This window comes from Anneissia japonica, unplaced genomic scaffold (assembly GCF_011630105.1).
Source record: "Anneissia japonica isolate Jap-2015-1 unplaced genomic scaffold, ASM1163010v1 scaffold2003_len1103335_cov173, whole genome shotgun sequence".
NCBI lineage: Eukaryota > Metazoa > Echinodermata > Crinoidea > Comatulida > Comatulidae > Anneissia > Anneissia japonica.
The window spans coordinates 974,353-987,863 of NW_022758706.1; the positions used below are offsets into that span (position 1 = coordinate 974,353).

The 13,511-nt window shown below is 31.7% G+C and overlaps 1 protein-coding gene across 1 annotated transcript in view; it reads right to left on the bottom strand.

Annotated features, from left to right (window-relative positions):
- The window catches only part of LOC117125373 (fibrillin-2-like), an 80,792-nt gene that overhangs the window by 8,239 nt on the left and 59,042 nt on the right, over positions 1-13,511 (bottom strand). The window contains exons 19-30 of the mRNA XM_033271864.1: positions 11,711-11,836; positions 10,573-10,695; positions 7,428-7,556; positions 6,604-6,768; positions 6,044-6,184; positions 5,175-5,300; positions 4,412-4,663; positions 3,932-4,057; positions 3,257-3,388; positions 2,046-2,171; positions 1,057-1,182; positions 605-730 (exon numbers count right to left, since the gene is read on the bottom strand). Of these exons, the coding sequence (XP_033127755.1) occupies positions 605-730; positions 1,057-1,182; positions 2,046-2,171; positions 3,257-3,388; positions 3,932-4,057; positions 4,412-4,663; positions 5,175-5,300; positions 6,044-6,184; positions 6,604-6,768; positions 7,428-7,556; positions 10,573-10,695; positions 11,711-11,836 (1,698 nt within the window). The remainder of the gene's footprint in view (positions 1-604; positions 731-1,056; positions 1,183-2,045; positions 2,172-3,256; positions 3,389-3,931; positions 4,058-4,411; positions 4,664-5,174; positions 5,301-6,043; positions 6,185-6,603; positions 6,769-7,427; positions 7,557-10,572; positions 10,696-11,710; positions 11,837-13,511) is intronic.

Genomic DNA, 13,511 nt, shown 5'->3' on the forward strand with positions numbered 1-13,511 from the left:
GGTAGACGCAGACAAAATAAACTGCTATGATACTTTGACTTGTAGGAGACATAGAAATATTTTATTTGCGAAATTTTCGGCAACTCCTGTTACCTTCGTCAGCGCATGAGTATCAATGAGAAACTTAACAGAATACATAAGAATATACAATGGGTGATTAATCACCAGATCTGTGTAACCTATTGTTATAGATCTGGTGATTAATCACCAATTGTATATTCTTATGTATTCTGTTAAGTTTCGCATTATATATATATATATATTCTGGCATATTTATTCAACAATAAAAACAGAGGGCAGTATTCACTGAAATCTCCGTATATATTAAAACATTTTTCAAATCATTCAGCAAAACAGCTGCACAAATAAAAAACACGACATACAAAAGATAATCACATTATTAATTAATTTTTTTCCTTCCTTTTCCCTTTTTTTCCCCTTTTCTTAATCACTGTGCTTAAATAGATGAATAGATATAAGAATAAATAAAAAAAAATAAATGATTGAATAAACCAATATTTTATGCATGTTACTTTCAATATTTGCTAATTATTTCTAATAAACAAAATGTTACATTTATATTAGAAGCAGCAAAATAACTCACCAATACAAGATTCAAGTTGAACGTCAAATTCATAGCCTTCAGGACATGTGCAATCAATAATACCGTCCACATCCACACACGTTCCATTACCACAGACACCATCTAGCTTCAAACATTGGTCAACTCCTACAATAGGGAAAGTCAAATATGTTACATAAACATAAAGTTAACCCATTTGTTAAAAAATTACAATGTATTCAAGTTTAAAATAAATATGGGATAGCAAAGATATTTTCAGATTAAGGGGGAAATTTTTTTAAAACAGGGCTTGGAATTACATTAATGACATTTTGATATCTAGGTGCCTAAGTATTCATAGCCAAGGAGGCTGAGTAGTTTTCCCCCTTTCTCACTCCCCTCTCCTTCATCTTATTTGTATTAAACTACAGCATGTATATTAAGATTCGTATGTTCTTGTTTCGTATTTTACAATATTTTTAAACTCTACTTACGTAAACAGTTTTCAGAGATAGACTCAAACTCGTAAGCAGGTGGACATTCACATCTGTGACCAGATTGCAACGTCACACAAGTACCATTCCCGCAAATGTCAGGATACACTACGCATTCATTGTCAACTAAAATTAAATGAACAAGTTGTCAATATTATAAGAAACATTACATACATTGAAATTACAGTATCGTAATTTCATTGCCACTGTCATCATTATCATCATCATCAAATTATTATAATTAATAAATAAAACCTTGTTAGGCCAAGTAAAGAAAAAAAGACCATTTTGGAACAAAACTATACAAATGCTTAATGATCAATTATTTTTTAACAAATATCTGTGTACCAGTAACAAACAAGACTGATTGTTTGTTTACAGCTGGTCACGTGTCATACCTTGGGTATACCATGGAAAACATTACAGTGCGATAGTATAGGGAAAGATAATGTTCTGTTTGCGAAAACAACCACCCACTGTTAACGCGAGATATAAATGGCTAGGAAAGGCAATACGATTGTTCAAAATAGTGTTCATTTACTTATCCTAGCTTTCTCCTAGGATTGTATGCTTTGAAATTTAAGTGGTTTATCATAAACCTTAGCTAGCCCTAACATCGCAGTGTAGTTTGTGGGTCAAAGACCCTCATGCATACCTAACCATGCCATAGATGTGCAGGGGCCTAGACCAAACATTAGTCGAAAAATCTCAATGTTTGCGGCCAGTATTCTTTACAGCATTAGCAAACCATTAAGGCAAAATTCTCAAGTTTAATTTCCAATAAATTTGGTATAGTTTACTAGGAATTATGATCTTTACAGCAATAACAAGAGATGACAGCAATAGCAAATCTACATTTAAAACACCGCTGTGCCAGCCAATTGTTTATATCTAACACCCAAGTTAGGTCATGTGACACCCATCACTGAATTGGTCTATTGAGAGATTTGGACAGATCTTTACAAGTAAGTCATTCACAACACACTTACCATCACATGATCTGCGCACGCTATTAAAATTGTATCCGTTTGGACAAACACATACTGGTTTACCGTATGCTTCATGACATGTTCCGTTACCGCAGTGCAAACGAGATCGAACACAAATATCATTGCCTAAATAAACAATAAATTAATTAAGTTTAATAATCAAGTTGCTTCGTAACATAGTTAACAGCGGCGAATCTGGATTGGGGGGGGGGGGAAATGTCAGAATTATGAGGGCTTACCATGGTCGACTTACTAAATAAATACTAGAGACATATATAAGAGGATGTCCAGGGGTGGATCTAAACCAAAGTCAGTGCTTTTAATTATATTGAAATAAAAGCTAGTTAGGCTAAGTCTTGTTTGTCTGATTTGCCAATCTATACCTAGGTAGGTTAGCATGCCTTTTGTAGCCAGCACCCATTGGTTTTGGTTTTTTTTTACATTTCTCCACGGGGAAGGGGAGGGGTTCATCAGAACCCTCTGAACCTCCCTGGATCCGCCACTGAGATATGCTACAAAAAATATATAATTTGTTCAGATCTAATACATAAATATGTAAAGTCTTTGTTTGTGTAGATAAACACTATTATTTGAAAAACACTATTTATTGAGGCTAAGTGATATTGCTTTATGATGAAAGCTACATAGGCTATACATACATTATAATTTGAAAATTTAAGATGCATTGAAACAAAATGTAAAAAAACAATACAATTCGTAAAATGACAGTAAACTCTATCATTTAATTTCACCATTGTAACAAAAAGAAAAATTTCAGCTCACAGGTCCTGAAAAGGTAGGTTCTAGAATTTGTTTTGCTTGGCAGCTCAAGGGAGGGGGGAGGGGGGAGGGTCAGGAATCCCCCTCCCTTCAGATCAACTAATGGTTAATGTACAAGAGTGGAAATGGATGGGAGATGAAAGAAATGGATGAAATAGTGGAAATGAATAAGACTTAAGAAATAGATGAGACAGAAGAAATTGTTAAGATGGAAGTAACGGATATAAAAGAAATAGTAAGACCAGCATAGCTAAATTTCCCAAACTGGTGATAAACTATGTGTTTGTTGAATGATGTAGGATGTTACATAAACTCAGTACATGGTTAAATTCCAGTGCTGCTTTCATTACAAATGAAATAGACAGGATGTCTACACTTCACAGATCTGCTGAAACCTCCCCTTCCCGCAATGATATTATCTAATGACTTACTCTGACATGCGCGTTCTGTTGTATTGTAGAAAAAGTTAGCAGGACACAGGCATACATAACCGGCACCATCTGGATAATTCTTACATATGGCAGACCCACAAGCTTCACGGTTCGCTGCACAGAAATCCGTAACTGCAAAATACAAAAAAAAAAAATGGTGCATAAAACAATGAGTGTTCTCTGCAAAGTTAATAGAATTTAAGTTTGGGTTTTATTTTTTATTTTTTGGTGCAATATTGACATGCTTTTGCTATATATAATAATAATAATAATAATAATAATAATAATAATATAATATATACAACGTAATATAATATAATATATACTAGGTAATATAATATATAATTATTTTTATATATTTTTTTGGGTGCAATATTGACATGCTTTTGCTATATATAATAATAATAATAATAATATAATATATACATGGTAATATAATATAATATATACTAGGTAATATAATATATAATATAATATTATATACAAGGTAATGAATATTTAATGATGGCATTCATAGATTATTTTGCATAGAAGCAAGGGGCACACACACACACACACACATAAAGGATAGGCTGAAGTTTCGATTTTAAGTATTTCCTCGGCAAAAGCAATTCATCGACACTGCTTCAATTATCCCAGGAAGTCTAGGCAAGCATCAGAAGAGAAAATGACTACCTTCGCATCCGGCAATCTGCGCGTTGTATTTATGAAATTGCGGGCAAATGCACTGGTAGCCTCCAGGTGCGTTTATACAAGTACCATTACCACAGGTCGTAGGTAGCTCCACACACTCATTCACATCTACATAAAAGATATAAGCCTCAACAATGATTATTATCATAACATTATATAAAAAATTGTGCTTATGGATACTATATAATTGGTCATTTTAGATTTTATTGTCCAAAATAATACGCTTTATAATAAATTTGGGAAAATTTTGTTTTTAATTCAATATTATTCCCTATATATTTCACAACCGACAGTTACGCGTACCATTGCTAAGCAAATATTAATGTGTTTAAAAAAATGCACTAATGAAATATGATAACCATAACAGTGCGAGGGCTGATGCTCCTATGAATGTAATAGTTACTTACGACTACCTTTTTGAAAACAGTACAATTAAAAATAAAGGACAGCTTTGTATTTTACCTTGGCAAGAAGCTAGTACGTTGTTATGTCTGTAGCCAGACGGGCACTCGCATGTAACGACGCCGTTGTTAACAACGCATTCCGCATCTCCACATTTTTGATCGGTAGTCGCACACAGGTCCTCAGCTTTGCACATTCTATCATCAATATCAAAGGTGTAATTTGGTGGGCATTTACATTCGAAACTTGTGTCAGTGTTAATACAAGTTCCGTTACCGCAGATACCTCGGTACTTAATGCACTCATTTTCCTCTGTAAACAAAATTATTAAAAATTCATCAGGTAGATAATCAAAATATAATTCATCAATATTTCTAAATTCAATACAAATTAATTAATTTACTTGAGTAGGAATATTTGCTACACACAGGCTTGTCTAAGCTAGTTCCCTGGTGGTTTTGAAAAAAAGACAGTTTTTGGGGATCAAGAAATTTAACCCCACACCCAGACTATTGACCAAAGATCTTAATAACAAAATAGGGTTCTCCATGATTTCTGCGTACAAATTCTGTAGGGCGCCCTCTTGCAATTACAATTAATTTGAACTTTGACATCTATGATCTACACGCAATTCTTGAACAGCTATGGTAACTTTCTATTGCTTTCTGCATGAATGGATGCTCCTAATTTGTTACACACAAACCGTGGAGAGCGCTATCTTGTTATTACAAGATCTTGAGTATTGACTAAATTATATTTTAAAAAGAGGATATACGCATCAAAAGGGTGATTCTAGCAAAATACAATGAAACAATAGACGTACGTAAGCACACTCTTCGTTTTAAGTCGAAGTAGTAGGAGGCAGGACAGGTACAGCGGTAGCTAAGGGGCGTGTCTATGCAGATACCCGTACCACAGATTGATGGGAAAGTCTTGCACTCATCAACACCTGTTACAAGAAAAAGTTTATAAGGTATGACTTCAATGGAATGATTACATCTAAACAAAATATCTTTATTGATCTATAGTTAGTCAGTTTTTCTTTTGTTTCTAAATTAATACTTATTTTTTATTTCCATGGACAGTCATTTTACAACACGAAAGTAACCCATAAGATCCTAAATACTGTACTGTACATAAAAACTTTAGCTCCTTGATAAAAAAACATACTACAATGAACATAGGTTTAGAAGCCGCTGTATGTTGCTAAACAAAACATTACTAATAATATGACTATTATTCTGACTTTAAATTTAGTATATCAAAACATTCCATAATGGGATATACTATATAAAGATATTTACTTGTTCAATTATTATCTCATTCATTTAACCATTTATTTATTTACATATTTATTTATTCCTTATTCAGATATATAAAAATATTGTTGATAAGATTTATTTCATTTACATTATATTTATTGATATCTATACTTTGATATCCTATATTCAACTTCAGAATCTTTTCTACTGTATTAAATTGTTTACCTATAACTTGAATTCTATAACTCTAAGTTTGCAAAGATTTAATTATGGCATAGATTTAGTTATACTTTTTGGGTGTCTCTTTGGCATGTTTGAATCCAATATTTCTACATTGCCATCATTTTTGTGAATATTAATATACTGAGACAAACAAATCAAACGTAAATTAAAATCTAATATTTCAGAACAAATCAGTTGAATCCATTACCTTCTTCTGATATGTACTGAGGATTACCTCGTGCAGCTGTCTTGCTGTCGAGAAATATAGAGATGTCATTGGGATCCTTTCTTTCTTGGCTAACCACAGTCTTCCTACCACGTCCATTCGGGCATATCTTTTGGAACTCAGCTATGAATAAATTGAATTCACATCAATATCAAATTTGTTGTCTAATGTAAGAGGTAACAATTAAAATAAATGTTGTGAATAATTAATAAAAAGAATAAATTTTATTTATTAGAAAGTCTGAACTATTCTTGTACACAAATGGGGGATGCTTAGAAAACTGATGAATAATGTAATTTTCATTTCTCATCTTCTTATTAAACAGATATACTGAAAGTTTAGTATCATGCAAAAATGAAGGAGGAATGATAAAAATAGGAGGAATACAAAATAAATGGTGTAACCCAAACTAATAACAAATATTAAACAGTTGACAGTCTCCTTCAAATGCATTTCTAAAATTTGTGCAATGCATTCTAAACAGAACGCCATAAATCAAAAAACAACATCGACAATACAGTACTGTACATCATAGGGCTTACCGGTGTTTGACAAAGGACAAAGCCAGAATTCGCAGTCGTCGCCCCAACCAGTTCCAATAGTACAACAGCATTCTTGACGTGTTGCGTTGCTGCTAATCACCTGATCGCATAACTCTGCGTCTGTTATGTCGGCAAAACACATCTTGCGTTCCTCAGAGTCTAAAGCTGTATATAATGATAATGGTTGTTCCAAGCATGTTATTAATGTAAATATATCAATAAATTTAATGCTGAATTGAGCTCAAAACATGACAAATAAGGTATGTGGCATTCATTTGAAATATTATTATTATTAATATTAGCAGCAGCAGCAGCAGCAATAATAATAATAACAATAACAATAACAATTACAATAATAATAATAATAAAAATAATAATAATAATAATAATAATAAAAATCAGACGAAAAAATTGTCCTTGTTTTTGTCCTAATAAAATATGCATAAATTTGATCCTTTTAATTGGGCAATTTATACAAATTTAATTTTTGAGGTTTTCTTCAAAAATCACCACAGCCTAAAACTTTCCCACAAGCTGATATAATTCATTTTGAGTCTTATGAATCATAATATATTAAAAATGTAAATATTCTTATAACTGTTAGTATAACGCATGTTAAAAATGTAGAAAAAACATTGTTGTAATCTATTTTACTGTTGTAATTATAGCATCTATATAAATCTCTTGATAGTTGCAGAAATAAAAGAAATTGAATTAAATCATGTTGAATATTTAACAAAATTACTGAATTTTTAGGATACTGGCAACCAATCACCATTTCAAGAAATAAATTTAATTGAATAAACAATTGAATTTAAACTTACAATGACATTTCTTTGACTGAACATCAAATTGCTGATTGTTGGAACAGATGCATCTGTATGACCCTTGACTGTTGACACAATTGGCTTCCTTACCGCACAGGTCACTGTCAGTTGCGCACTCATTAACATCTGTAAGAAACAGAATATTTCTTCTCATCATTTCTTAGCAAGAAATACAATCTCTATTTTATCTATATATTAAATTCCCATAAAACCATGAGGGCCTGTGTTTTATCAATAGCTACATCAGCATCATAATAACTTTTGTTTTATTTTGTAAACAAAAATAATTTAAAAGAAATAGGCTATAGTCAATTAGAAAAGAAAAAAAAAAATAGAAATTTAAAACTTTGACATTGTAATATCCAGACATTTAAATTGTAATCATGCATGACTGCTTTGACAGACATACATTAGCTTGCTAGAAAAATATCCAAAAAAAGTCGGGTAAAAAAAAATAGTGAACAGAGGAGTTTATTGCTGATGCATGCACATGCTTCATTCTTAAGTCATCCAGCTGTTAGCCACCTTACAATAACCAGATATGCTTATGACACCCCCTTAAACTCTTTAAGACAATTAAAGCATGGTACATGTGTAGGCCCAAGGGCTGTTCCACAACTCTCCCCATTGCATTCATGTTTCCTGAAACAGTTCATCAACATCTATGTCGCTTCATAAACATGGGACACAGCAACCCTCTGTTTATTTTTTTTTGTCTACATTCTAAAATTCCCAAAGTTCTTGCACAAAATTTGATTGGAAAGCTTAAAGCTAGCTGATTGAAATGGATTAACATTAAAAGATGTTTTTAAATTAGGGTTTTTTTGGTTATAGTACAATTTGGATAAGAGATAAATTAACTAGAGCATTGTGTCCTTATAACTGGAAATATTCCGAATAAAAGCCATGTTGACAAATTGCAATGGTAATATTTTGGCAAAAACAACAGTTAACTAATAATATAAATAACAAGAGCACTTGGTAAAGAGTATATCTCTGCCCACCGAAAATCCCTTTCTATAAATTAAATCTCTCACAATATGTTCCTAATTTACTTTAACCACCACAACTACCACCCCAACTCACTTCTCTCCGCTCCTGTTCAAAAACACACATAAACTCACCCAAACACATTATATTTCAAAGAGTGGCACTATTTCCATTTTTAGCCTGGGTTTTTGAGGACTCTTTTTGAGAGTAGGCATTTTCAGACTTTGTAATCTGAAATAATTTGCCTTTAATTTGCCTAAAATTTGTGACTGTAGGAATACTTTTATATTTATATATTATATATTTTATTTCATTTCAATACTATGTTTAACAAACAACGCAAATGGCGTTACTTACAAGGACGCCAGAGGCTTGTAAATAATAAGTTGCATTGCTCAACTACTGTGCAAAATACGTGCAAATAATTGCGTTATCTTGAGTGAACTACACGTTATATTCTGAACACAGAATCCAAGCAACATACTGTATAGGATTGAAACATTTTATTTTCAACTACTGACACTGTAAACAAATGTGACAACCCACCTACTTTCCAACCACCACCTACTTTAAAAAAAAAAAAATTACAATAACCCGGCCAATTTTATTCACATAAGTAGATTAGTTTTTACAATATCTGGTCTGGGACATTTTCCTTTGAATGGTCCTCATATCCACACCCTACTACGGATTGACACCAAACTTTAATCATCTTATCCTTAGGTCACCTAGCACTCCCTGTAACTTTCATTTAGATGCGTTCTGTCATTTTTTAGATATTTTGAACACACACACACACGCACGCACACCCCCACACGAAGACGTGACACACACAAACTTACACGATTGAAAACATATACTGGTATCTCCTTGAATAATAATACCTGTGCTACTATAATACCAATAATAAGAATACTATAACTATATCTACAATAATAATTAATCAACTATTACAACAATACAACAATAACTATAATGTAACATACTAACAATAACTACTGTATAATAACTCATTTTATAATAAATAATTATTGTAACTATAATATAGTTATCATACCTATAATAATAACTAATAACTCAAAATTTGGAAAAGATGCCAAATGTTCTATAATTCTTTTTTGTGTTCTATAAATTCTAATTTATGTCTGCTTTTGCTTTGCTTTCCTAATTCTTTTAAGAAACTCTAAAAACTATATATACAATATACAGGTAGTTGCAGGAATCTCCTCGAAAAGAAAGCACTGTATCCCACTACCACAAGCTATTAAACTAACTTGAAAATTCAGAATGTATCTATGTTTTTACTACTTTATTACTATATTGCCTACCAGATTTCTACTGGTTATACGTGTATCACAAAATACAGAAAACACAATAAGATGTGTTATTGAAAGTGGCTTGTTACAAATTGGGAGACCTGCAATTATTAATAATAATAATTTATTGAACTTACACTTTCGTTACAGTGGCACTTGTCAATTGACAGTGAATTCACAACCAACAAGGTTACAAAAAAAGTTACAATTAAATTAATACTAAAAAGCACTAGCACAATTCTTTCCATGAGATTTGAAAGAACCTTCCTTTCAAGAAAATGAATAATGCTCTATAAACTAACTTTTATTATGGGTCATAGGTAATGGAACAATGATGGTGGTGGTGCCAAGAGGGGGGGAAAAGGGAGGAGATCAGAGGAAAAGTTTCCCCCTGTTGTTGAAAGAAAAATTTTTAATTGCCATTCAAACTTAAATAATAGTTATTATTATATGAAAGCACAATTTTTATCATCCTATTCCATAAAATCTCCTCCCACTTCTTGACCCTCAGCATAAGTTTTAGTCCAGGACCCTACTGGTTTAGATCTTTGTTGGACTTGCTGGTCCCCTGCTCCACTACAGTGGAGTACTCATTAGCAGTTCTGAGAGGACTTGAACTTATGACTCTGGGAATGGAAGGCAGGCATCTTAACATCCAAGCTACAGCTCCACTCCATCAACATTGCAGGATTTGAACCCAGGACCCTGGGATTGGAAGGCAAGCATCTTAACCACCAACTATAATGATTACAAAAGTGTAACATATATAAATAATATTAAATAAACATACTTATGTTATGTTGATTTTAAAATGTATTTTTGCATAATTAACTTGCCTTGACATTGTCGTTGGTTGATGGCCACAAATCCATCATTACATTCACAATGGTACGATCCATCGTCATTGACACATCGTCCGTTAGGGCAAAGGTTACCTGTTCCTTGGCATTCATCCTCGTCTACAAAGCCAACATCAATAAATATAAGAATTTAAATGTGGAGGAATGTGGCTAAAACAAACACACTTGTTAAAAATATGTACAAAAATAACTACTGTAAAGGTATTCAAGGCTTTTATTGTATGTTAATAAGCACTAGTTAATGAGGAACTTATTTTTCCAATATTTTAAAGAAGAACCACATTAAAATAATAAAATAAATAAAAATTATGCACACTTGATAATGTAAACACAAGTAATGGAAATAAGCAATAACAAAAGTCTTTCATGTTTATGTTGAAGAAGGAGAGAAAATGCAATGATTTGCATAAATAATTTTTTTAGAATTCCTGATAGTTTGTGTATGCGATTAAAAAAACATAGTAAAATGAATTAAAATTAAAGGAAATGAGGAAATGAGTAGAAATTAAGTGTACAAACAGAAGTAATCTGGTAAGAAGAAAGGTCATGGACAGCCAAACTAAAGAAATTATTAGGACTCATAAAATTATTTATTTTATTTTATTTATTTGTTTGTATTTTTGGTATACATTTATATTTCATTTGATATTTTTTAAAGGTCGAAAATGACAAGGAATGTTTTTTTTTCTCTTGTTTTGACCTGTATTATGGTTTTTTTTTATATTATTATTCTATATTATTGAAATTTTCCTTTACACTGTAGTTGAAATAAACTGTGCATTTGCACAATGAAACAATAAAAAAAACTTCCTATAATAATTAAACCCAAATAACTAGGGTATTTTTAAAGAAAACAGGAGATATGCAATTGGAAGCAACAGATAAAAAACAAAAGGTACTCCAATGAAAACCTAGTGGTGCTGTGCATGCCTCCCCCACCCCATCCATAAAAATCTCACAAAATCACCTGATATCATTGTATTTTGCTAGCTAGTTCCCCCTCCTTAATCATTGAGGCCACACTTCACCTTCGCATCCCTCAAGTCTTTCCCCCCACCCCATTTTAAACTCTTAGATATGCTACTGTAAAAATAACATCAAATATAAGTCCTACCAACACATTTGCCATCTTTAATGGTATAGCCAGTCTCACAATTAGGTTTCATACAAACATAGCTACGTAGAGTGTTAATGCATGGGAACCCTTTACAGACATCTCCCTTTTTACACTCATCAACATCTGAAAAATAAAAAATTCAATGTATTAATTTTATGCAAGTCAGTAATTAACTATATCAATCCTGTTTTTCTTTACTTACAATAGACAAGACATGAGTGAAACAGACAATTTAGTTACAGGAACAATTTTAAGTGAGCCAGCAATTATTATATCAATCACATTTCTATTTTAGTCATGTTTTCCTTTACTTTCACTCATCAACATCTGGGAAAAAAGGGACATTTTAAGTACAGTCACAAATTTTATACAAGCCAGCAAATTACTATATTCATCATATTTTCATCATTTCAGTCATGTTTTCGACTTTGTCTTCACTCATCAACATCTGGGAAAAAAGGACAATTTGATACAGTTTACAATTTCATGCAAGCTCCCAATAGTTACATCAATCATTTTTTGATCATTTCAGTTATGTTTTTCTTTGCTTTCAATCATCAACATCTGGAATAAAGGCCAATTTATGTACAGTAATATTTTTATGGGAGCCAACATAAATTATGTCAATCATTTCAGCCATGGATGCACAAGACTCTGTTTATATGCTACATTACATTACGTGTTTTTCTTGTTTACACAAATCAACAACTCAGAAAAAAAAGGATAGTTCAGGCACGGTAACAATTTTATGACGCCAAAAATGATTTCAGCCATGTTTTTCTTTTCTTACACGCAGCACCTCAGAAAAAGTAATAATTCATATACAGTCACAATTTTATGTGAGCCACCATTAAAAATGTCAATCATTTTGTCATAATAGTCATATTTCTATCAACAATTGAAAAGATCAGGAAAATATACTACATTTACGACAAGCTAGAAAATTCCCATCATGTTGTAATTTCATTCATGTTTAGCTTTCTTACAAGCACAACATTATTTGTAGTTAGCAGTCCTGCAAATTTATGTGACAATTTAATTTTAAGTCTACATTTAATTCTGGCAATCATTTTGAAAACGTAAACAAAATGAGGTATCAATTTTAGTAACGTCAACTAATGTGTTGTGCTTAGATGTGATCTAGTGATGGCATTACACCTGGATTACTAGAGGACTGCCACCGACTGAGACACTAACTCATACTTGATTTGACACCTAAATATTAACTTGATTTCTGAATTTAAAATAATAATTAATGATAATCTGAATTGTAAATAATTATTAAAATTTTAGAATATTGTAAATAATATTTTTTAATGTTTATTAAGTAATGTTTTGGCAATTTGTACTTTTAGTGATAATTGTAAATAATGTTGTGTTTTCATGCTTGTTATTACTGTATGTAAACTCACAGGATTTTCATTCTGTTTTTGATGCGAGGCTTTTACACCTAACAAAATAAATAAATTAATCAATTCCTAGAAATTCTTAAGAAAAAAAAAATCACTTTAAAAAAAAACCTGAAAGAGAAACTATATATATTTTTTTATTTGGCCTTATTAAAATTCGCTAGCCTATCAAAATACTACATGGAATGTTATTCCAGATGTTAGAAGAGGATCTGGAAACGATACTTGAGTCATATGTTTACCTTAGTAATTTATGGAAGTGTTGGGAGGTACATTCTGACCTGGTTTTACATCTTCCATTGTCTGCACTGATCATTAATTTTGTTACCATTTTTTAATGGAAGCATTTCTTGAATAGCATGAGAAGGCAATTATGTAGTGTGTGATTT